General features: G+C 48.2%; 1 protein-coding gene across 1 annotated transcript in view; it reads left to right on the top strand.

Moving 5' to 3' along the window:
• cdh7a (cadherin 7a) overlaps nt 1-26,714 on the top strand; it is a 166,819-nt gene that overhangs the window by 96,660 nt on the left and 43,445 nt on the right. The window contains exon 5 of the mRNA XM_078215669.1: nt 716-903. Within this exon, the coding sequence (XP_078071795.1) occupies nt 716-903 (188 nt within the window). The remainder of the gene's footprint in view (nt 1-715; nt 904-26,714) is intronic.

The following is a 26,714-nucleotide window of genomic DNA, read 5'->3' as shown; positions in this document are numbered from 1 at the left end:
TCCTCCGGGTGCTCCGGTTTCCTCCCACAGTCCAAAGATGTGCGGGTTAGGTTGATTGGCCATGCTAAAATTGCACCTTAGTGTCCTGAGATGCGTAGGTTAGAGGGATTTGCGGGTAAATGTGTCGGGATATGGGGTTAGGGCCTGGGTGGGATTGTGGTCGGTGCAGACTCGATGGGCCGAATGGTCTCTTTCTGCACTGTAGGGTTTCTATGTCTATGATTCATTGTAGCGGACATCCCAAACTTAAAAGTAGAATAAAGTAAAGTTTGTTTATTAGTCACAAGTAGGCTTACATTAAAATTGCAATGAAGTTACTGTGAAAATCCCTGAGTCACCACACTCTGTTCAGGTACACTGAGGGAGAATTTAGCATGGCCAATGCACCCTAACCAGCACGCCTTTCGGACTGTGGGAGGAAACCAGTGCACCCAGACAAAACCCACTCAGATATGGGGAGAGCGTGCAGACTGCGCACAGACAGTGACCCAAGCCGGGAATTGAACCTGGGTCCCTGGCGCTGTGAGGCAGCAGCGCTAACCACTGTACCACCGTACTGCCCAAATTTCCTTAACCTTCTGAGAAAGTAGAGGCATTGGTGGGCTTTCTTAACTTTAGGCGCATTCAGGTTATTCCTCATCCCAGTACTCACCCATGAAGCATATCGCTGCAATAGATTTTGGGTGGATGACATTTGAAACTTTCTTCCCCGCAGGGTTTTATCAGTACAATGTTCCGGAATCCTTACCCGTGGCTTCGACCGTGGCTAAAATAAAGGCGCTTGATGATGACATTGGACCAAACGCTGAAATGGAATACCGAATTGTTGACGGGGACGGGCTTTCTGTTCTCATGATTACCACTGACATGGAGACGCAAGAGGGGCTCATAACACTCCGGAAGGTAAGGCTAATCAAAGGCAAAAGACGGATCCGGCTGGGTGGTGAGAATGAAGTCTTTGTTCGCTGCTTTGAATTCTGCTAGCCTTGGTGAGCCTAAACTGAAGGGGATTTAATCACTGCTCATTCTTCTTGCCTTTGGAACCTGATATTAGCCTGACTGCAGAGGGACAGTTCATACAGGTCTTTGGATGATGGATTGTGCCTCGATGTTCAACATTGTCACTTGTGGTTACCGTATCTTTTGTAGCCTACTGGTTACTCAGTTACAGCGCTGCACTTTGGCTGACGTCCAGTGCAGCCAAGCCTATTTATAACCTTTCTTGCTGTTAGCTATGTGACCCTGTTTTCTCTGCACTAATCCCGCTTCAGAACTCTTCAAGCACCCCCCCAGCCACAACCTCCCCTCCCCCCGCCTCCATCCCCTCCCCCCCCACCGCACCCCCCCGCCCCCACCACCCCTGCATCAGATTGCTCATCTGTAGCTTTAAATCTTCACTGCAAGGTCTAAACTCCCTTCGAAAGCTTGAGGCAAGCAGAAAACTAGGACAAGGAATGCTAACTTCGTCCCCCAAATGCTCATCACATCGATATCCTTCAGAAAAACACAGTGAAGATCATTTTTGCCAGCCCTAAAGGATGGATGAAAGAAGTCAGGGAATTTTCAGTATTATACAGGGAACGGCTAAAATTAATCCAGGGGCTTTGTTCAGTTGGATAACAGGTCCATTTCTCAGCAGGTAAATAGTGTTTAACTAATTTATTTGAGTTCCTTGAAGAAGTAATGTGGGCGGCACAGCAGCTTCACAGTACCAGGGACCCAGATTCGACTCCCGGCTTGGGTGTCTGTCTGTGCGGAGTCTGCGCATTCTCCCTGTGACTGCGTGGGTTTCCTCTGGGTGCTCCGGTTTCCTCCCACAGCCCAAAGATGTGTCGGTTAGGTGGATTTGCCATGCTGAATTGAACCTTAGTGTCCAAAGATGTGTTGGTTAGGTAGATTAGCCATGGTAAATTGCCCCTTAGTGTCCAAAGGTATGCAGGTTAGGTGGATTAGCCATGCTAAATTGCCCCTTAGTGTCCACAGATGTGAAGGTTCGGTGGATTGGCCGTGCTAAATTGCCCCTTGGTGTCTAAAGATCTGCAGGTTAGGTGGATTGGCCATGTTAAATTGCCCCTTGGTGTCAAAAGATTTGCAAATTAGCTGGATTAGCCATGCTAGATTGCCTCTGAGTGTCTAAAAATGTGTAGGTTAGGTGGGTTGGCCATGCTAAATTGCCCCTTAGTGTCCAAAGATCTGCAGGTTAGGCGGATTAGCCATTGTAATTGTATGGGGTTACAGGAATAGGGCAGGGGAGAAGGCCTGGGTCAAATACTCTGTCAGAGAGTAGGTGGAGACTCAATGGGCTGAATAGCCCCCTTCTGCACTGTCGGGATTTTACGATTCTATGATTCTATGAAGTTGGGTAAAGGGCAACCTATAGATGTGGCTACTTGGATTGCCAAAATGAATTCGATAAGGTGCCACATCAAAGCTTACTACATAAAATCAGAGCTCATGGTGTCGGGGGGCCAGGGATAAAGGATTGGTTCACTGACAACATGCAGAAAGTAGAGACAAAGAGGTCGCTTTTGGGTTGGTAAGCTTTCACTGGTGGAGTTCCACAGGGATCACGGTGGCACAGTGGTTAGCACTGCTGCCTCACAGCACCAGGAACCTGGGTTTGATTCCCGGCTTGAGTCACTGTCCGTGCGGAGTCTGCACGTTCTCCTCGTGTCTGTGTGGGTTTCCTCCGGGTGCTCCGGTTTCCTCCCCACAGTCCGAAAGACGGGCTGGTTAGGTGCATTGGCCATGCTAAATTCTCCCTCAGTGTACCCGAACAGGTGCTGGAGTCTGGCGACGCGGGGATTTTCACAGTAAATTCATTGCAGTGTTAATGTAAGCTGACTTGTGACACCAATAAATAAATAGACTTTTAAACTTCAGGGCTGGGGTCCCAATTATGTACAAAATAATTTTAATGAATGAAACAAATGTATGGTCGTTAAGTTTGCTAATGATACCAAGAAGAGCAGGAGAGTGAGTTGTCGAGAGGAGTTAAGAAACATAGAAACATAGAAACTAGAAGCAGGAGGAGGTCATTCGGCCCTTCAAGCCTGCTCCGCCATTCATTATGATTATGGCTGATCATCAAATTCAATATCCTGATCCCGCCTTCCCCCCCATATCCCTTGATCCCTTTAGCCCCAAGAGCTATATCTAATTTCTTCTTGAAATCAGACGTTTTGGCCTCAACTACTTTCTGTGGTAGTGAATTCCACACATTCACCACCCTCTGGGTGAAGAAATTTCTCCTCACCTCAGTTCTAAAAGGTTTACCCCTTATCCTCAAACCATGACCCCTAGTTCTGGACTCCCCCACCATTGGGAACATTCTTTCTGAATCTACACTGTCTAACCCCGTTGCGATCCCCTTTCACTCTTCTAAACTCCAGTGAATAGAATCCTAATCGACTTTCTGAATCTACACTGTCTGAACCTGTTGGAATTTTATAAGTTTCTATGAGATCCCCTCTCACTCTTCTAAACTCAAGTGAATATAATCCTAAGCATCTACAAAAAGGGATATAGATGGCTTAAGTGAGTAAGCAAAGATTTGGCAGATGGAGTAAAATGTGGGGAAAGGGTGAACTTGTCCACTTTGGCAGGGAGAATAGAAAAGCAATGTGCTATTCAAACGGCGAGAGATTGCAGAAGTCTGCAGTACAGAGGGATTTGGATATCCTGCTACATGAACCACAAAAAGCTATTCTGCAGGTACAGCAAATGCTCAGAAAATCAAATAGAATGTTGGCATTTATTGCAAGGGCGATGTAATACAAAATCGGGAAATTTTACTGCAGCTACCTGCTGAGACCACATCTGGAATACGGTGTATAGTTTCTGCCTCTTTTTGATTTGATTTGATTTGATTTATTATTGTCACATGGATTAACATAGTGAAAAGTATTGTTTCTTGCGCGTTATACAGACAAAGCGTACCGTTCATAGAGTAAGAAAGGAGAGAGTGCAGAATATAGTGTGACAGTCATAGCTAAAGTAAAGTATACTTATTAGTCACAAGTAAGGCTTACATTAACACTGCAATGAAGTTACTGTGAAATTTGCCTAGTTGTCACAGTTCGGTGCCTGTTCGGGTCAATGCACCAAACCAGCACATCTTTCAGACTGTGGGAGGAAACCGGAGCACCCGGAGGAAACTCACACAGACACGGGGCGAACGTGCAAACTCCACACTGACAGTGACCCAAGCTGGCAATCGAACCCGGGTCCCTGGTACTGTGAAGCAGCAGTGCTAACCACTGTGCCACCCACCCACAGCCAGGGTGTAGAGAAAGATCAACTGAATGTGAGGTAGGTCCATTCATAAATCTGATGGCAGCAGGAAAGAAGCTGTTTTTCAGTCGGTTGGTACATGACCTCAGACTTTTGTATCTTTTTCCTGATGGAAGAAGGTGGAAGAGAGTATGTCCAGGGTGTGTGGGGTCCTCCATTATACTGGCTGCTTTTCCGAGGCAGCGGGAAGTGTAGACAGAGTCAATGGAGGCTGGTTTGAGTGATAGATTGGGCTTCATTCATGACTCTTTGTAGTTTCTTGTGGTCTTGGGCAGAGCAGGAGCCATACCAAGCTGTGATACAACCAGAAAGAATGCTTTCTATGGTGCAAGTTGGTCAGAGTCATAGTGGACATGCCAAATTTCCTGAGTCTTCTGAGAAAGTAGAGGCGTTGGTGGGCTTTCTTAACTATAGTGTCGGCATGGGGGGACCAGGACAGATTGTTGGTGATCTGGACATCTAAAAACTTGAAGCTTTCGACCATACTGGACAGTGAAAAATGTTATCTCCGATTGCAACGGGATCTTGATCAATTGGGCCAATGGGCTGACAAATGGCAGATGGTGTTTAATTTAGATAAATGCGAGGTAATGCATTTTGGTAGATTGAACCAGGACAGGACTTACTCAGTTAATGGTAGGGCATTGGGGAGAATTACAGAACAAAGACATCGAGGAGTACATGTTCATAGCTCCTTGAAAGTGGAGTCACAGGTGGACAGAGTGGTGAAGAAGGCATTCAGCATGCTTGGTTTCACTGGCCAGAACATTGAATACAGGAGTTGGGACGTCTTGTTGAAGTTGTACAAGACATTGGTAAGGTCACACTTGGAGTACTGTGTACAGTTCTGGTCACCCTATTATAGAAAGGATATTATTAAACTAGAAAGAGTGCAGAAAAGATTTACTAGGATGCTACCGGGACTTGATGGTTTGAGCTATATGGAGAAGCTGGATAGACTGGAACTTTTTTCTCTGGAGCGTAGGAGGCTGAGGGGGGATCTTATAGAGGTCTATAAAATAATGAGGGGCACAGAGCAGCTGGATAGTCAATATCTTTTCCCAAAGGTTGGGGAGTCTAAAACTAGAGGGCATAGGTTTAAGGTGAGAGGAGAGAGATACAAAAGTGTCCAGAAGGACAATTTTTTCACACAGAGGGTGGTGAGTGTCTGGAACAAGCTGCCAGAGGTAGTAGTAGAGGGGGGTACAAGTTTGTCTTTTAAAATACATTCAGACAGCTACATGGATAAGATGGGTATAGAGGGATATGGGCCAAATGCGAACAATTGGGACTAGCTTAGGGGCTTAATAAAAAAGGGTGGCATGGACAAGTTGGGCTGAAGGGCTTGTTTCCATGCTGTAAACGTCTATGACTCTATTTCTACTTCGTCCTCATTGATGTAGACAGGGGCACGTTCTCCACTACGCTTCCTGAAGTATTTGAAAAAGGATATAATTGCATTCGGAGCAATTCAGAGAAGGTTCGCCCAGCTCATTGCTGGGATGAAGAGCTTATTTTATGAGGAAATGTTCGACAAGTTGGGCCTGTATCCATTCGAGTTGAGAAGAATAAGGTGATATTTTTGCAAGATTTCAGATCCTGAAGGGACTTGAAAAGGTGGATACCTTGAGGATGTTTTCTGCTGTCGGGAAGACTAAAACTAGGGGATGCGGTTCAACAATGAGTCGTCTCCCTTTGAAGACAAAGAAGAGGTGGATTTTTATCTTCTGGGGAGGGGGTCATTCAGCTGTAGAATTCTGTTCCCCAGATAGCAGAGGAGGCAGCATCATTCAGGAAGAGTTAGATAGATTCTTGATAGAGAAGGCAGTTCAGGATGATGAGGGAACATAGGAACATAGGAACTTAGGAATTAGGAGCACAAGTAGGCAAATTCAGCCCTTCGAGCCTGCTCCGTCATTTAATCAGATCATGGCTGATCTCTTCCTGGTCTCAAATCCACCTCCCCACCTGTTCCCTATATCCCCTTATCCCTTTTTTATTAGAAATATATCTATCTCCTTCTTGAAACCATTCAATGATTCAGACTACGCCGTGCTATGGGACAGTGAGTTCCACAAATTCACCACCCTCTGTGAGAAATAGTTCCTCCTCATCTCACTTTTAAATCAGACCTCTTGTTCTAGATTGCCCCATAAGAGGAAACATTTGGTCTACATTTACTTTATCAATCCCTTTTAAAATTTTCTATACCTCGATTAGATCCCCTCCCATCCTTCTAAACTTCAGTGAGTATAAACCCAAACTGTTTAATCTCTCCTCATACGTCAACCCTTTCATCCCCAGAATCAATCTGGTGAGCCTCCTCTGAACTGCCTCCAATGCCATCACATCCTTCCTCAAATAAGGAGACCAAAACTGGACACAATACTCCAGATATCATCTCACCAACATCCCAGACGATTGCAACACTTCTCTACTTTCATACTCCAGGCAGGCTGGAGAATAGAATTGAGACCACAACCCAGATTAGGCACCAATTTCATGGAATCGTAGAATCCCCACAGTGCAGAAGCAGGCTATTTGGCCCATCGAGTCTGCACCAATTCTCCAGCAGAGCATCTTACCCAGACCCTTTCCCTGTAACTTCACGCATTTACCCCAATAATTTCCCTAACCTACACATTTTTGGAAACTAAGGGGCAATTTAGCATGGCCAATCCACCTAATTTATTGAATGGCGGAGCAAGCTGGAGGGGCCAAAAGGCCTATAGAGTCCTATGCTCCGACTTTGAGGCGTAATTTTGCAAAGTACAAATTTAAGACCAAGGAGGTCAGGCCATTTCAATGTGTTTAGTACCTGCAGCATATTTAGATCGATCCTCTGACCTGAATTAACTTTATTTTAAAATTCTCATCCAGTTTTCAAATCCCCCCATGGTCTGTCTCCTCCCTATTTCTGTAATCTGCTTCTGTCCAACAACCCTCTGTGGTATCTGCAATCCCCGTCCATTCTGTCCAACAACCCTCTGTGGTATCTGCAATCCCCGTCCATTCTGTCCAACAACCCTCTGTGGTATCTGCAGTCGCCGCCCATGTATGATGTGGTGTATATGGATTTCAGCAAAGCGTTTGATAAGGTTCCCCATGCTAAGCTTTTGCAGAAAATACGGACACATGGGATTGAGGGTGATTTAGTGGTTTGGATCAGGAATTGGCTAGCTGTAAGAAAACAGAGGGTGGTGGTTGATGGGAAATATTCATCCTGGAGTTCAGTTACTAGTGGTGTACCGCAAGGATCTGTTTTGGGGCCATTGCTGTTTGTCATTTTCATTAATGACCTGGATGAGGGCGTGGAAGGATGGATTAGTAAATTTGCGGATGACACTAAAGTCGGTGGAGTTGTAGACAGTGCGGAGGGAAGTGGCAGGCTACAGAGGGACATAGATAAGCTGCAGAGCTGGGCTGAGAGGTGGCAAATGGAGTTTAATGCGGAAAAGTGTGAGGTGATTCACTTTGGAAGGAGTAACAGGAATACAGAGTACTGGGCTAATGGTAAGATACTTGGTAGTGTGGATGAACAGAGGGATCTGGGTGTCCATGTGCATAGATCCCTGAAAGTTGGCACCCAGGTTGATAGGGTTGCTAAGAAGGCGTACGGTGTGTTAGCTTTTATTGGTAGAGGGATTGAGTTTCGGAGCCAGGAGGTCATGCTGCAACTGTACAAAACTCTGGTGCGGCCGCATTTGGAGTATTGCGTACAGTTCTGGTCGCCGTATTATAGGAAAGATGTGGAAGTGTTGGAAAGGGTGCAGAGGAGATTTACCAGGATGTTGCCTGGTATGGTGGGAAAATCGTATGAGGAAAGGCTGAGGGGCTTGAGGTTGTTTTCGTTAGAGAGAAGAAGGTTAAGAGGTGACTTAATAGAGGCATACAAGATGATCAGAGGATTAGATAGGGTGGATAGCGAGAGCCTTTTTTCCTCGGATGGTGATGGCTAGTATGAGGGGACATGGCTTTAAATTGAGGGGTGAGAAATATAGGACAGATGTTAGAGGTAGGTTCTTTACTCAGAGAGTAGTCAGGGTGAGGAATGCCCTGCCTGCAGCAGTAGTGGACTCGTCAACATTAAGAGCATTCAAATGGTTATTGGATAAACATATGGATGATATTGGAATAATGTAGATTAGAGGGGCTTTAGATTGGTTCCACTGGTCGCTGCAACATCGAGGGCCGAAGGGCCTGTACTGTGCTGTAATGTTCTATGTTCTATGTTCTATTCTGTCCAACAACCCTCTGTGCTATCTGCAATCCTCGCCCATTCTGTCCAACAACCCTCTGTGGTATCTGCAATCCTCGCCCATTCTGTTCTCTTACTCATCCTTGATTTAATTCACTCAACCATCAGTGGCTGTGCCTTCAGCTGCCTTGGAAACATTTCAATCAGATCATGACTGATCTCTCCTTGGTCTCAAGTCCAGCTCTCACCTGATCCCCATATCCCTTATTTTTATCAGAAATATATCTATCTCCTTCTTGAAACCATTCAATGATTCGAACTCCACCCAGCTATGGAGCAGTGAGTTCCACAAATTCACTACCTTGACAACATCAGGGAGCGACTACGCGGGGGTCCTGGGGGAGAGCGTCGCTACCGGGGAGATGCCCCTTTCGTGGCGCAGGGCCGTCATTGCCCTGTTGCCCAAGAAGGGGGATCTCCACCTGCTGAAGAACTGGCGCCCGGTCTCCCTCCTCAGCACGGATTATAAAATCTTTGCCAGGGCTACTGCTTCACGCCTTGGATCCGTGCTGGACCACTTGATCCACCCTGACCAGTCCTACACGGTCCCGGGCTGTTGTATACATGATAATCTCCACCTGGTCCGGGACCTAATACATCACACCCAGAGGGCTGGTCTGTCGGGCGCCTTCTTGTCATTAGATCAGGAGAAGGCGTTCGACAGGGTGGAGCACGAGTATTTACTCGGGACTCTGCGGGCATTCGGGTTCGGGACGCAGTTTGTCGCCCGGATCCGATTACTCTAATCTGCCGCAGAGTGTCTGATTAAGGTTAACGGGTCCCTGACGGCGCCCCTTCACTTTGGGAGAGGAGTACGGCAGGGCTGCCCCTTGTCCGGCCAACTGTATTCCATATGCGTGGAGCCATTCCTGCGCCTCTTGCGGAGGAGGTTGTCAGGTTTGGTCCTGCGCGGACCGGACGTAGGGGTGGTCCTGTCAGCTTACGCCGACGACGTGCTCCTCATGTTCACGGACCCGGCTGACCTGCGGAGGATGCGAGAATGCCAGGCGGTGTACTCCGCCGCGTCCTCCGCCAGGATCAACTGGGCCAAGTGCTCCGGACTCCTTGTCGGTCCTTGGGAGACGGACCCCCTTCCGGAGGAGCTCAGGCCTTTCACCTGGAGCAGGACCAGCCTCCTCTACCTGGGGGGCCCATCTCTGCCCAGCCGAGGAATCCTGGCCGGCGAACTGGCGGGAGCTGGAGGCCAAAGTCTCCGCCCGCCTGGGTCGCTGGACAGGACTGCTCCGAGTGCTGTCCTACAGGGCGCGAGTTCGCGTCATAAACCAGCTGGTCGCCTCCATGCTGTGGTACCGGCTGGTCCCTTTGACCCCTCCCCCTGGCTTTGTCGCCGATATCCAGAGAACCCTCCTGCGGTTCTTCTGGGGCAATCGACTGCACTGGGTCCCTGCCGCGGTTCTGTATCTCCCGCTTGAGGAGGGCGGACAAGGTCTGATGTGCCTCCGCACACAGATAGCGACCTTCCGCCTCCAGGCCCTGCAGAGGTACCTTTACGTTGAGCCCCCTCCACAGTGGTGTGCCATGGCGACGTATTTCTTCCGCCAGTGGCACGGCCTCAATTATGACGTGCAGCTCCTGCATATCGAACTGGGGCGTGCTCCGACCGCCCTGCAGGAGTTGCCTGTCTTTTACCAGGACCTCCTCACTGTCTGGAACAAGGTCGCCTCGCGACGCAGCTCTCCCCCGTCAGGAGTAGCGGCTCTCGTGCGAGAGCCGCTGCTCAGGAATCCGCTCCTCCAGCCGTATAACTTCAGGTGGCTGGCGGAGAGGAGGGCTGTGGACGCCGGGGTGACCAGAATCGGGGACGTGCTCGATGGCGGAGGAGCGGGCTGGATGAGTCCCCGCGTGCTGGCTGAGCGCGCGGGGACGTCCGTCTGGCGCGCAGCCAAAGCCATCCTAGACCTTAGGACGGTCGTGCTCGGCCCCGAAACTGCACGCAAACTCGAGACGGCGCAGGCGTGCGGTGGGATCCCGCCCGAGCGTTCCCCTGTTCGGGTGGAATTCCACATTGGCCCAAAGCCTCAGCCCCCCTCCCTGGGTGAGGTGCCCCACAACCTGAGCCGCCTCGCGGAAATGCCCTCCGTGCCTTTTTCTACCGCGCGGAGGCGTTTCCTGTGCGGGCTGCTGCTGCACACCCTCCACTACCGCCTCCTCGCCTGTCGCCCGGATACACCTTGGCGGGCCTTGTTGCTGCCGGGCGGCGGAGGTCCCCGCTGGAGGTCCCTCTACGGAGGGATCTCCCCCAATTACGTCGGGGACCTGGGGTGGAGGGTCGTGCATGCAGCAGTTCTGCACAACCGTAGGATTCACTGGTTCACGGGCTCCGAAGACTGCCCTTTCTGTGGCCTTGTGGAGTCCGTGGACCATGTCTATGTTGTGTGTCTTAGGCTGCACTCCCTTTATGTTTTCCTGAAGAACCTTTTATTGATGTTTTGTTTGCGCTTCAGTCCCACGCTCCTGATCTACGGACACCCGGTGCGGAGAGGGGAGGGTCGGGATGGCGACCTCCTCGTGAACCTGCTCCTGGGCCTGGTGAAACGCGCCATTTACCGGTCCAGACTGCGGGCGATCGAGGGGGCCGTCCATCCTGACTGTCTTCCCCTCTACCGCGGCTACGTTCGCGGCCAGGTGTCCCTGGAGAGGGAGCATGCGGTGTCCACGGGCGCGGTTGACGCTTTCCGCGCCCGCTGGGCACCGCAGGGGTTGGGGTGCATTATTGACCCTAATAATCACATTTTCATTTGATGTTTTTTAAGTTTCCTTTGTACTTTGATTTCTGTTCGGGCTGTTCCCCCTCCTTTTTGGGGAGCTGCCCCTTTTACTTTGTCCTGATTTAATCTGAGTTTGTTTACTTGGTTTGGTTTGACCTAAAAAGAGGACAACATCCAGGATAAAGCAGCCCACTAGATTGGCACCCCACCCTCCACCTTAACTATTCATTGCCAATCGCTCACTGTTGCAGCAGTGTGCACTCTTTACAAGGCGCACTGCAACAACACACCAAGCTCCTTCAACAGCACCTTCCAATACCCCCAACCTTTACCACCTATAAGACCAAAGTGGTACGGTGGCACAGTGGTTAGCGCTGCTGCCTCACAGCACCAGGGACCCGGGTTTGATTCCTGGCTTGGGTCACTGTCTGTGCAGAGTCTGCATATTCTCTGTATGGTTTTCCTCTGGGTGATCCGGTTTCCTCCCACAATCCAAAAGACGAGCTGGTTAGGGTGCATTGGCCATGCTAAATTCTCCCTCAGTGTACCCGAACAGGCACCGGAGTGTGGTCACAAGGGGATTTTCACAGTAACTACATTGCAGTGATAATATAAGCCTACTTGTGACAATAATGAATAAACTTAAACTTAAAACCAACGCCAGAAAATGCCTGGGAACACCAGAACTTGCAAATTCCACTCCAAGCCACACACCATCCTGACTTATTACTATATCGCCACTCTTTTACTATCACTGGGCCAAAATCATGGAAATTCCTTCCTAACAGCACTATGGATGTACCTACAGCACATAGCAGTTCAAGATGGCGGATCACCACCATCTTTTTTAGGGCAAGTAAGAACAGGCAATAAATGCTGGCCTTGTCCACATGGATTTTTTTTAAATGCTGACAGCGGAAAGCATATCTTTGCAATTGACACAGTTCCTGCAGCTGTAATTACCCTCAATGTTTGCCAGGAACCAGGGAAGTGATGGCCTAGTGCTATGTGGAAGGCGTAGAAGGTCTGCAGAGAGATTTGGACAGGCTGAGTGAGTGGGCGAGGATCTGGCAGATGGAGTATAACGTTGACAAATGCGAGGTTATTCACTTTGGAGGAAATAATAGCAAATTGGATTATTATCTAAATGGAAAAATATTACAACATGCTACTGTGTAAAAGGGACCTGGGGGTCCTTGTGCATGAGACGCAAAAACCCAGTCTGCAGGTGCAACAGGTGATCAAGAAGGCAAATGGGATGTTGGCCTATATTGCAAGGGGGATAGAATATAAAAGCAGAGATGTCTTGCTGCATCTGTACAGGGCATTGGTGAGGCTGCAGCTGGAATACTGTGTGCAGTATTGGTCCCCTTATTTGCGGAAGGATATATTGGCCTTGGAGGGAGTGCAGAGAAGGTTCACCAGGTTGATCCCAGAGATGAGGGGTGTTGATTATGAGGAGAGACTGAGCAGATTGGGTTTGTACTCGTTGGAATTTAGTAGGCTGAAGGGGGATCTTATAGAGACCTATAAGATAATGAAGGGGCTGGATAGGGTAGAGGTGGAGAGATTCTTTCCACTTAGAAAGGAAGCTAGAACTAGAGGGCACAGCCTCAAAATAAAGGGGGGTCAGTTTAGGACAGAGTTGAGGAGCAACTTCTTCTCTCAGGGGGGGTGAATCTCTGGAATTCTCTGCCCACTGAAGTGGTGGAGGCTACCTCGTTGAACATGTTTAAATCACGGATAGATGGATTCCTGATCGGTAAGGGAATTAGGGGTTATGGGGATCAGGCGGGTAAGTGGAACTGATCCACTTCAGATCAGCCATGATCTTATTGAATGGCGGGGCAGGCTCGAGGGGCTAGATGGCCTACTCCTGCTCCTATTTCTTATGTTCTTATGTTCTTATTATCGCTAGACTATTAATCCAGAAACTCAGCTCATGTTCTGGGGACCCGGGTTCGAATCCCGCCACGACAGATTTGAATTCAATAAAAAAAATCTGGAATTAAGAATCTACTGATGACTATGAAACCATTGTTGATTGTCAGAAAACCCATCTCGTTCACTCATGTCCTTAAGGGAAGGAAATCTGCTGCCCTTACCTGGTCTGGCCTACATGTGACTCCAGAGCCACAGCAATGTGATTGACTCTCAACTGCCCCCCAACTAGGGATGGGCAATAAATGCTGGCCAGTCAGTGATGCCCATGTCCCATGAATGAATAAAAAAAACCACAATAATAATGGCTGTGGAGAGTCTTGATCTTCCCTGTGCCTCATTCCCCTTGTGCCTGTGAGGATGGATTTAAAAATATATATTTTTAGGGAATATTGTGCAATTCTGTAAAAAAGGCTGTGCATCTGTCCATGTGTTTTTGCGTGAAAATTATTTAATTGAGCTGAAGAAAGGTTAATGGAGACAACTTGTCCGGGAGTGTTGAGAGATGAAAGGGGTAAAGGTGCTCAATGCTATAAGAGGCCATGGTGAAATGGATTTATAAGTAAATATGTCAGATTAAAGATTTGCATTAGGAGATAGATAGGGACTTGACTTTTCAGCTGTTAAATTTCAAAGGGGAGAAACGAGCTTTTACAACTAATAAAGATTTCAAAGTTAAACCAGGCAAGGTCATTCCATTTTAATTTGATCAAAAGGGGAGGCAATAGGAAGGCATGAAAGACTTTTATATTTTTGAATAAATTACATCCTAAAGGTGCTAAGGACAATAAATTTGAAGATGAAAGGAAATAAAAAGATAAATGAGGAAAGTTGTTGAGCTGAATTCATAAAATCACAGAATCGCACAGTGCAGAAGAAGCCCTTCAGCCCATCAAGTCTGCACCAACACGCGAGAAACACCTGACCATCCATCGAAACACATTTACCAGCATTTGGCCCATAACCCTGTGCCAAATGCTCATCCAGGTACTTTTTAAAGGATATGAGGCAACTTGCCTCCACCACCCTCCCAGGCAGCGCATTCCAGACCGTCACCACTTGCTGGGTAAAAAGTTTTTCCTCACGCCCCCTCTAATCCTTCTGCCCCTCACCTTGAACCTATGTCCTCCCATTACTGACCTTTCAACTAAGGGGAGCCGCTGCTCCTTATCCACTCTGTCCATGTCTGTTATAATCTTGTACAAAATTGTGATAGCTGTGTGTGGAAAGCATCATGGGACCACCTCTGTGCTGCGAGAAGTTGTGAAGTCTGAAGCAGTGTCAGAAAGCAGTCCTATTTCTGAATTCTCTTGGATTTCCACAAGAGAGTGGAAGAGGGTGAGAAGGCATGTTGTATATATTTACTAAAATGATAGCAGTTATACCTTGGGTAATATTACTGGATTTTTTAAGTGTTGGAAATCTATCAGGGAGTGTTGCCAAGATGGTGTTTACTTGTGTGTTCTGACTAAGTGAGTTCCTTTGGGAAAGTTTTGTAAGAGTATTTTAAATCCATAACCATAAAATCGTGTGTTTTATTTTCTTCCGGTTAATAAACTGTTAATTTTTTAAAATCCGACAAAAGTAATGGGAATTCTATGCTCCTGGGATCAGTAGTTGCTCTCCTTGTTTACAGAATACAAAAAAAAGTTATGATCAGTAAGACAGGTTTCCCCCTGGGATTTGGCTAGCTCAGCAAATAGCATCTGCTGTGGTCATTACAGTGCCTCACCTACTATCGTGTATCCCTTCCCTCCTTAATCCTCTGCTTCTCCACCTTTAAGACTTCTTTAATGTCTACCTCTTTGATTACATTCTGTCTTTGTGATGGCCCAGTGGTATTATCGCTAGACTATTAACCCAGAAACTACTAATGTTCTGGAGACCCAGGTTTGAATCCCGCCACAGCAGATGGTAGAATTTGAATTCAATAAAAAAAAATCTGGAATTAAGAATCTACTGATGACCATGAAACCATTGTTGATTGTCAGAAAACCCATCTCGTTCACTCATGTCCTTAAGGGAAGGAAATCTGCTGTCCTTACCTGGTCTGGCCTACATGTGACTCCAGAGCCACAGCAATGTGGTTGACTCTCAACTGCTCTCTGAGCAATAAATGCTGGCCAGCCAGTGATGCCCATGACCCATGAATGAATACAAAGAAAAATTGCCTCAGGCAACTGGATATCAGGTTTTCATTGGCAAAGCTCTTGTGAAGTATGTTGCGATGTTTTATGAGGTGAAAGGTGCTCTGTCCACATGGGAAAATTGTAGCCCGCAGGGTCGTTGAGAGCATCCTTCCCTGGTGCCGTCAGGTGCTGGCAGGTTCCCATTTTCAGCATCTCCCCTGAGCCAGTGGTAAGGACACAGTCCCAAGCTGGCAGTGGGATCCTGGTTAATGTCTGGATGTCAGGTCCCGGTGGCATCATGGGGCACCACCTACCTCCGACTTTTGTGGGGCAGCCTAAGGATGGGGTAGCTCTGAACATTCAGTCAGGTCAGCCCCCGGTGGACAACCTGATCGGGACCTAGAGACTCCCAAATGGGCATATTCAATTAAACAACAATAACGCTTTGTGGAGCCAGTGGTCTGGCAAGATGGACTGGCCTTTCCCGCCACAAGAAACATAGAAACTAGAAGCATAGAAACATGGAAGATAGGAGCAGGAGGAGGCCATTTGGCTCTTTGAGTCTGCTCCACCCTTCACTGTGATCATGGCTGATCGTCCAACTCAATAGCCTAATCCTGCTTTCTCCCCATAACCTTTGATCCCATTCGCCCCAAGTGCTATATCCAGCCACCTCTTGAATACATTCAATGTTTTGGCATCAACTATTTCCTGTGGTAATGAATTCCACAGGCTCACCTCACCGCTCTTTGGGTGAAGAAATGTCTCCTCATCTCCGTTCTAAATGGTCTACCCCGAATCCTCAGACTGTGACCCCTGGTTCTGGACTCCACCACCATCAGGAACATCCTCTCTGCATCAACCCTGTCTAATCCTGTTAGAATTTTATCAGTTGCTACTGAGATCCCCCCCTCATTCGTCTGAACTCCAGCGAAAAAAGCAGGAGGCGGCCATTTGACCCTTCGAGCCTGCTCCACCATTCATTATGATCCTAGTTCCCCCCTCCTCCCGAATGGGATCGTCCCTTGTATCCATAGAAAACTTTAAACATTGTCTTTCTGGACCTGTAAGACTGCCAGTGAAACCCTCTTCCCCCCCACCCACTCTCTCCCCCAACCCCACCCTCCCCCATGAACCAAAGCTTCTCTGCCGATCACAATGCCTTTGTTCCCTGCTGCAGTGACTGTTGATAGTTTGCTTGTATTTTGATCTGTTCTATTGAGTGATCACAGCAGACAGTTCATTCGCAACACTGCAGCGGGAGACACCACTTAGTCAGTGCCGATCAATAGCAATTTTAATAATCCCACCATTGGCAATTGGCAAGTCCCACAGCTGCTGGCGATAGCAATCTCTTACATCGCCCGTTGCTGCATTGATATCATACAGATGAGCAATGTGGGGCAACGCTGCTACATCGAATTTCATTTACAGGTTATAGTCCTCCACACAGTATGTGCACAGTAACGATGAGTCGGCAAGGGTTGAATGAATGCTTCAAGGCTACTCATCTTCCAAAGAACTCTAAGTAGGTTTACAAGGACGTACCATTCACATTAAACATTATTCGCATCGGGTTAGACAGCCAAACAGTCGAGGCTGATCCCTTGACTGATTTTCTACTTTGATGGATTTGTAATGGAACCCATATCAGAATGTGCAATAAAACTCAAAACACCTGAAACCATTAGACAGCGAGCTCAGACCGTCAGGACACAAGAGAAATGTTTTGTCCATCCTGATTCAAGCACAGGCAGCCCTGTGAGCGGCACGGTGGCACAGTGGTTAGCACTGCCGCCTCACAGTGCCAGGGACCCGGGTTCGATTCCCGGCTTGGGTCACTGCCTGTGTGGAGTTTGCACATTCTCCCCATGTCTGCGTGGGTTTTCTCTGGGTGCTCTGGTTTCCTCCCACAGTCTGAAAGACGTGCTGGTTAGGTGCTGGTTAGTGTGGCGACGAGCGGAATTTCGCAGTAACTTCATTGCAGTGTTATTGTAAGCCTTGCTTGTGACAAATAAATAAACTTTAACTAAAATATTCAGACGTCAAGGAACAAATGTACTCAGGATAAACACGGAAAGCTCTGATCGAATGAGGCCCCCTTTGGAAATTGATTGCTGATCTGTTAGGCTGCCCAGCAGATGTAGTCCACTTGGAGGTTGCACACTCTCTGACCTCATGCTGCACAGTTTCACGGAGTGTTTACCCGTGCCCTGAGGAATTCTCCTGTTCAAAGCGACAAGCACTAATATATCATGCCTTTCACACAGTAAAACATTACAAGGTGCTTCAAAGGAATGTGATGGCACAGTGGTTAGCACTGCTGCCTCACAGCATCAGGGACCCGGATTCGATTCCAGCCTCGGGTCACTGTCTGTGTGGAGTTTGTACAACCTCCCTGTGTCTGTGTGGGTTTCCTCCGGGTGGTCCAGTTTCCTTCCACAGTCCAAAGATGTGTAGTTAAGGTGGATTGGCCGTGCTAAATTGCCCCTTTGTGTCCAAAGATGCGCAGGTTCGGTAGATTGACCATGGTAAATGCACAGGGAATCCCACTCTTCTGCAAATGGCAAATGATGGTGGATTTGAGACTGATAGATATATGTTACCCAAAGACATAATCAGATTTGGCAGCCAGGACTTCAGCTGCCTCAAGACCATAAACTGAGAAATCACCGCTGCCCTCTCTTCATAGAATCATAGAACACTACAGTGCAGAAGGAGGCCATTCGGCCCATCTGGTCTGCACTGACCACCATCCCACCCGGATCCTATCCCCATAACCCCATGCATTTACCCTAGCTAATCCCCCTGACACTAAGGGGCAATTTAGCTTGGCCAATCCATCTAATCCGCACATCTTTGGACTGTGGGAGGAAACCGGAGCTCCCGAAGGAAATCCACGCAGACACAGGGAGAAAGTGCCAACTCCGCAGACAGTGACCAAAGCCAGGAATCGAACCCGGCTCCCTTTGGGTGGTGTATGGAGTTAGGCCGCAAGATCAGCCATCATCTCACTGAATGGCAAAACAGATTTGATGGAGGTATTCAAAATCAAAAGGTGGCTGGACAGACTTACGGGGGATAGGGCAGAGGGGAGAGCTGAGGTGGGATGCTCTTTCAGAGCGTGGGTGCAGACTCGATGGGCCGAATGGCCTCTTTCTGCACTGTAGCAATTCTGTGGTTCTATCACACAAAATTTGACACTGATTCAGCGCAGGGAGGTATTTGGCCAATTGACAAAAAGCTGAGTCAAGAAGGTGGATTAGAAGAGGTGTCATGATGGACGGTGGCACGGTGGTTAGCACTGCAGCCTCACAGCGCCAGGGACCCGGATTCAATTTCTGGCTTGGGTCACTGTCTGTATGGAGTTGGCACATTCTCCCCATGTCTGCGTGGGTTTTCCAGGTGTTCCAGTTTCCTCCCACAGTCCCACAGTGCAGGTTAGATGGATTGGCCATGCTAAATTGCCCCTTAGTGTCAGGGGGACTAGCTAAGATAAATGCATGGGGTTATAGGGATAGGGCCTGGGCAGGATTGTGGTTGGTGCAGACTCGATGGTCCGAAAGGCCTCCATTTGCACTGTAAGATTCTATGAAGATAGGAGAGCGGGAATTTCACAGTTTAGGATCTTGCGGCAGCTGAAGGCCTGGCTGCCAACAGTGGAGCGAAAATAATTGGGAACGCACGTGGGGCTAGACTGGAGAGTGCTGGAGTGTCCATCTGGATTATGTACTTACGTCTTTGGAGAAGACTGTAATTATTTTGTTTAAACACCTTAGAAAAGACAATTGGGGTCATCTTCAAATATTTACATCCAGAATTTGTGAATAGCACTTCAGTGATTTTGAAGAAAGGCTTACGACTGGGGTGAAGTGGCAAAAACTGCTGAACGTGTTGGAGACAATCAGAGATGACTGGAGCAATGAAAGAATGATTGTTGTTCCGTGCGTAGGACAGACTGCTACAATCAGGACCGTATCCGATGAAACAGAACCTGCTGTAATTGGGGTTTTTGTTATAGTGTCACAAGTAGGCTTACATTAACACTGCAATGCAGTTACTGTGAAAATCCCCTAGTTGCCACACTCCGGCTCATGTTCGGGTACACTGAGGGTGAATTTAGCATGGCCAATGCACATCACCAGCACATCTTTCAGACCATGGGAGGAAACCGGAGCACCCGGAGGAAATCCATGAAAACACGAGGAGAAGGTGCAAACTCCGCACAAGCAGTGACCCAAGCCCCTTAGTGTCCAAAGATGTGCAGGTCAGGGGGATTGACCATGCTAAATTACCCCTTGGTGTTCCAGAATATGTAGGTTAGGTGGACTGGCCGTGCTAAGTTGCCCCTTATTGTCCAAAGATATGCAGGTTAGGTTGGATTAGCCATGCTAAATGCACAGGGAATCCAACAGTTCTGCAAACGGTAAATGAAGCTGGATCTAAGGTTGTTATTTGTTATCCAAAAGTATAATGTGATGTGGGACAGAGGCAGGTGTATGGGGTTAAGCTGCAAGACTAGCCATCATCTCACTGAATGGCAAAACAGATCGGATAGAGGTATTCTATCCTGGTTAACTAACAGAAAGCAAAGAGTGGGGGTAAATGGGTGTTTTTCTGGTTGCCGATCAGTGACTCGTGGTGTGCCTCAGGGATCAGTGTTGGGACCGCAATTGTTTACGATTTACATAGATGATTTGGAGTTGGGGACCAAGTGTCGTGTGTCAAAATTCGCAGATGCCACTAAGATGGGTGGCAAAGTGTGCAGAGGATGCTGAAAATCTGCAAAGGGATATAGATAATCTACGTGAGTGGGCAAATGTCTGGCAGATGGAGTACAATGTTGGTAAATGCGAGGTCATCCATTTTGGTGGAATAACAGCAAAATGGACTATTGTTTAAATGGTAAAAAATTGCAGCATGCTGCTGTACAGAGGGACCTGGGTGTCCTTGTGCAGGAATCTCAAGGAGTTAGTTTGCAGGTGCAGCAGGTAATTAAGAAGGCAAATGGAATTTTGTCCTTCATTGCTAGAGGGATGGAGTTTAAAAACAGCGAGGTTATGTTGCAGCTGTATAAGGTGTTGGTGAGGCCACACCTGCAGTACTGTGTACAGTTTTGGTCTCCTTACTTGAGAAAGGATATACTGGCACTGGAGGGGGTGCAGAGGAGATTCACTAGGTTGATTCTGGGGTTGAGAGGGTTGGCTTATGAGGAGAGACTGAGTAGACTGGGGCTATGCTTATTGGAATTCAGAAGAATGAGGGGAGATCTTACAGAAACATATAAGATTATGAACGGAATAGATAAGGTAGAAACAGGGAAGTTGTTTCCACTGGTGGGTGAAACTAGAACTAGGGGGCATGGCCTCAAAATAAGAGGGAGCAGATTTAGGACTGAGTTGAGGAGGGACTTCTTCACACAAAGGGTTGTGAATCTGTGGAATTCTCTGCCCAGTGAAGCAGTTGAGGCTACCTCATTGAATGTTTTTAAGATAAGGATAAATTTTTGAACAGTAAAGGAATTAAGGGCTATGGTGAGTAAGTGGGTAAGTGGAGCTGAGTCCACATAAAGATCAGCCATGATCTTATTGAATGGCGGAGCAGGCTCGAGGGGCCAGATGGCCTACTCCTGCTCCCAGTTCTTATGTTCAAAATCAAGAGGGTCTGGACAGAGTAGTCAGCGAGAAGGTTCCCATTCGCGTGAAAGGATTGAGAACGAGAGGGCACAGATTTAATCATAGAATCATAGAAACCCTACAGTACAGAAAGAGGCCATTCGGCCCATCGAGTCTGCACCGACCACAATCCCACCCAGGCCCTACCCCCACATATTTACCCGCTAATCCCTCTAACCTACACATCTCAGGACACTAAGGGGCAATTTTTAGCATGGCCAACCTAACCCGCACATCTTTGGACTGTGGGAGGAAACCGGAGCACCCGGAGGAAACCCACGCAGACACGGGGAGAATGTGCAAACTCCACACAGACAGTGACCCAAGCCGGGAATCGAACCCAGGTCCCCGGAGCTGTGAAGCAGCAGTGCTAACCACTGTGCTACCGTGCCGCCCTGTAAGTAATTAGTAAAAGAAGCACAAGTGGTATGAGGAAAACATTTTTCACACAGTGAGTGGTTAGGATTTGGCATTCACTGCCTGAGAGGGTGGTGGAGGCAGGTCCGATCGAAGCTTTCAAAAAAACATGGACACCAGCCACATTCACCAACTTCAGGAGAGAAGGTAAGGAAGGCGCAGGGAAAATTGGTGGATGATCTATGGGGTAAGATAGAGTAATAGCACTCACTGGTTCCAAGCAGAGGTTTGACTTTGCAAAGTGTTATTTGTTGATGCGTAGATATTATTGAGAAACACTCGGTGCTGCGTTAGACTCAGTGTGCTGGGCAGTTGGAAGTTTGAGATTTTTATCATCCGACATGATTAGACATCTCTGGGAAGCAGATGGGGATTTCAGTGGGAGAAGCTGTCAGCCAGATGGAGAGACGATGTGAAGTTTGACCTCTGCGTGTAGCAGGTGCTGTCTCCCATGCAACAATTAAATCTGGCGTCGGTAGACAAAACTGCATCCAAACCGAGAAAGAGCGATGTGTGTTATTTTAAATGTCCCCCAAACGCAAGCGATCGATGAGGAATCTTTCCCATGACACAGATATAAAATGATATTTGATTTGATGTATTATTGTCACATGCATTAGTCTACAGTGAAAAATATTGATAGTAGGTTGGGATGGATGGGACTTTAATGGCAGCTGATTCTGGGAGTGCTGTGGGTAAAATGGGCCTCCGACTATAGAGTCATTGAGATTTACAGCATGGAAACAGGCCCTTCGACCCAACTTGTCCACACCGCCCTTTTTTTTGAAACCCCTAAGCTAATCCCAATTGCCTGCATTTGGCCCATATCCCTCTATACCCATTGTACCCATGTAACTTGGGTGGGAAGTTAGTGGGCAAGCCACATACTCAAAAGCCTCCCCAACGACAGGATCCCGGGTGATTCAAACTCTCAGGTTCCGTGTGAATATGGTTCTCAAGTTGACAAAGAGTTGCATAGAATCCCTACAGTGCAGAAGGAGGCCATTTGGTCCATTGAGTCTACACCTGCTCTCCAAAAGAGCATCCCACCTAGGCCCCATCCCCTTAACCTTACGTATTTACTCCACTAATCCCCCTATCCTACTCATCTTGGGACACTGAAGAGCAATTTAGCATGGCCAATCCACCTAACTCGCACATTTTTAGACTGTGGGAGGAAACTGGAGCACCCGGAGGAAACCCACGCAGACACAGGAAGAACGTGCAGACTCCACATAGATAGTCACCCAAGCCGGGAATTGAATCCAGACCCCTGGCGCTGTGAGGCAGCAGTGCTAACCACTGTGACACTGTGCTGGTGATGGCACTCTCAGATTGGTTGACGGGAAGATAGGGTGTAACCTTTCTCCAGCAGTTCACCCACTCCATATTTTCTGTGCAAACTCTCCTCTTGGAACGGAGGTCACGTTTGAGTCCCGGGCCGTATATTCGAACAATACAGAGAGGTAGCGAGTCATGGAGGCATCTGGAGTTCACCTGGAGAGAGTGAGAGGAGCGACACTTGCTGTGAAGAACCCTTCCCTGCCCATATTACCTTCAACCAGCAGCCAATCTCTTCAACTGAAGCCGCGTCCCTCTCTTCACACGCTCACGCCCCAATGAAGAGTGCAGGAGGGCATGCCAGGAGCAGCACCTGGCATACCCAAAACTGAGGTGCCAACCTGGTGAAGCTACAACACATGGCTGCTTGCATGACAAACAGCATAACCGCAAGTGATCGACAGAGAAGCCAACATCCCTTGAATGAATCTATTGGCGGTATTGTGATCAAATCCCCATATTCCCGCCCCCCCCCTCTCCCCCTCTGAGTGGCTGCTGCGTGGGCAATGAGGCTCCACAGGTACAGTCCACCCGGTTGAGTGGATGCATGGAGTGGATGCATGAGACAGGGTTAGAGTAACAGCAGGGATTGAGGTTGCTGTGTATATTTCTATCAAACAGAGATTCAAGGACCCAGGTTTTTGTGGGAGGGCGGGGGGGGGGGGGGGGGGTAGGTTTGGGAGGGCAGAGAATACCTAGTACTCAGCAAGGCCTTGGAAGTGGAGGCTTCACTGAATGAGTTGATGAGAGCCCGATTCTCATTCAGAAAAAAGCGTTACTTTGTCGACAAGGGTGCATAAAAGGGAAATAACGGTTGATCGGCAGATTTAAAGTGTTATAATAAGCTCGGCTTGATGTGATCTCTTGTGATAATCGGGACTTACTGCCACCTCTCCCTCCCCCCCTTCAACCCTTCCCCCCTCACTCCGCTCACACCCCTTACTCCACCTCAACCCCCCCCTCAATCCGCTTACCCCCTCAATCCCCTCACCTCCCTCAATTCCCGCACCCCTTCCCACTTCAACCCCTTCACACTCCTCATCCCCTCATCATCCTCACCCCCCCTCACCCCTTCACCCCTCCCCCCCTCACTTCGCTCACCCCTCTCAATCCACCTCAACCCCCCTCAGTCCCCTCACCCCCCTCACCCCTCCAATCCCCTCACCCTTTCCCACCTCACCCCCCCCCCTCAACCCCCCTTCCCCTCCTCACTCCACCATCGCCATGGGTATTGCAGCAGGTGGAGGCAGATAGCCATTGGCTGGTGGTGGGATCTTCCAGTCCTGCCGCTGCCAATGGGCTCTGCCATTGTTTGCCCTCTCTGCACCAACGTCACCAGAAATCCCGGTGGTGGGAATGGCCAGAAAATCCCGCCCAATAACAATGTTCATTTTCGCAAGAAATAGAGATGCCAACTGCTAATTGCTTCCGTTGTTGATACTTTAACGATCCATCTGATTGGCACTTTTATAAGATCTTTTGATTTGATTTGATTTATTATTTTCACATGTATTAACATATAGTGAATAGTATTGTTTCTTGCGCGCTATACAGACAAAGCATACCATTCATAGAGAAGGAAGCGAGGGAGTGCAGAATGTAGTGTTACAATCATAGTTAGCATGTAGAGAAAAATCAACCTCATGCAAGGTTAGTCCATTCAAAAGTCTGACAGCAGCAGTGAAGAAGCTGTTCTTGAGTCGGTTGGTATGTGACCTCAGACTTTTTTATCTTTTTCCCGAAGGAAGAAGGTGGAAGAGAGAATGTCCGCGGTGCGTGGGATCATTAATCATGCTGGCTGCTTTTCCGAGGCAGCGGGAAGTGTAGACAGAGTGAATGGATGGGAGGCTGGTTTGCGTGATGGATTGGGCGACATTCATGACTTTTGTAGTTCCTCGTGGTCTTGGGCAGAGTAGGAGCCACACCAAGCTGTGATACAACCAGAAAGGATGTTTTCTGTGGTGCATCTGTGAAAGCTACAGTAATTATTTTAAAAGAAAAATAGTATTTTCTTTAAGCATTTCCATACATACCATTCTCACTATAGGGTTCATTAGCTCTATACAGAACGTATAATGGCTGATTGAGAAAGAGAGTGCTTTGAGTTAAAGTTAAAAATTAAAGTTTATTTATTAGTCACAAGTAGGCTTACATTAACACTGCGATCAAGTTACTGTGAAAATCCCCCAGTCGCCACACTCTGGCACCTTTTTGGGTAACTGAGGGAGAATTTAGCATGGCCAATCTGCCTAACCTGCGCATCTTTTGGACTGTGGGAGGAAACCCACGCAGACACGGGGAGAACGTGCAGACAGTCACCCAAGCCGGGAGTTGAACCTGGGTCCCTGGCGCTATGAGGCAGCTGTGTTAACCACTGTGCCACCAAGTTGGTGTGGATGGTGTGAGGGGCCATTGGAGGTGAGTGGTGAGGCATGAGGTTGGCATGGGTCATGGTGATGGCCTGAGGAATGGGTGAGGGCGTGATGAGTTGTGAGGGGTGAAGGCAAGGGATGAAGTCCCAGAGAACCAAAACTGCTTGGGAGGAATTTTCCAGCCATTCACGCTGGTGGGATTTTGACTGGGTGCCCAACTTCTCCATCCTCACTTGCAGCGGCAGGGCTGGGGCATGAACAGCCAGAAAATTCTGACCCTTGTCTCAGAACTCTGTTGCCCCTTTGTCTGCCCTGATCTGCTTCAATGGGGTGGCAGACTTGACTCCATCTTACACTCATCCTCCCTTGTCTCCCTTGTAGACTAATGTTCTACCTGCTGAGAGCATTGCTGCTCTTGCTATTGTTGACAGGCGGGGACATCTAGCATCTTGTCTCCAATGAGACGACCTTGCCCTCCCCTCCTGTTAAAGACAAGTCAGCTAGGCTTGTTGTCAGGCTGGTTCCATTCCTCTATTTCAACTTAAGTTAAAGAGTCAGATCCAAAGTATAACATTCTGATAACTTTTGCATGTGTAATATAAAGACATGGCTCCTTTATGTCAGGTTAGAGCGGTGAGGGTCTGAGCTGAACAGTCCAAAGTCCAAAGATGTGCAGGTTAGGTGGATTGGCCATTCTAGATTGCCCCTTAGTATCTGGGGGACTAGCTAGGGTAAATGCATGGAGTTATGGGGATAGGGCCTGGGTAGGATTGTGGTTGGTGCAGACTCGATGGGCATTCAGCTGAATGCCCTCCTTCTGCACTGTAGGATTCAATGAGGGGAGGCAATGGCCTAGTGGTATTATCACCAGACTATTAATCCAGAAACTCAGTTAATGTTATGGGGACCCGGGTTCGAATCCTGCCGTGGCAGATGGCGGAATTTGAATTCAATAAAAAATATCTGGATCGACTGATGACCATGAAACCATTGTTGGAAAAACCCATCTGGGTCACTAATTCCCTTTAGGGAAAGAAATCTGCCTGGTCTGGCCTACCTGTGACTCCAAAGCCACAGCAAAGTGGTTGGCTCTCAACTGCCCTCTGGAATTGGCCTAGCAAGTCTCACAGGTCAAGGGCAACTAGGGATGGGCAATAAATGCTGGCCAGCCAGCGACGCCCATGTCCCATGAAATCATAGAAACCCTACAGTGCAGAAGGAGGCCATTCGGCCCATCGAGTCTGCACCGACCACAATCCCACCCAGGCCCTACCCCCACATATTTTACCCACTAATCCCCCTAACCTCCACATCCCAGGACTCTAAGGGGCAATTTTTAACCTGGCCAATCAACCTAACCCGCACATCTTTGGACTGTGGGAGGAAACTGGAGCACCCGGAGGAAACCCACGCAGACACGAGGAGAATGTGCAAACTCCACACAGACAGTGACCCGAGCCGGGAATCGAACCCGGGACCCTGGAGCTGTGAAGCAGCAGTGCTAACCACTGTGCTACCGTGCCGCCCCATGAATGAATAAAAAAAATATTCCCCTCAGT

This window comes from Mustelus asterias, chromosome 7 (genome assembly GCF_964213995.1).
Source record: "Mustelus asterias chromosome 7, sMusAst1.hap1.1, whole genome shotgun sequence".
In the NCBI taxonomy this organism is placed as follows: Eukaryota; Metazoa; Chordata; class Chondrichthyes; order Carcharhiniformes; family Triakidae; genus Mustelus; species Mustelus asterias.
This window is presented reverse-complemented; position numbering and strand designations above follow the sequence as displayed.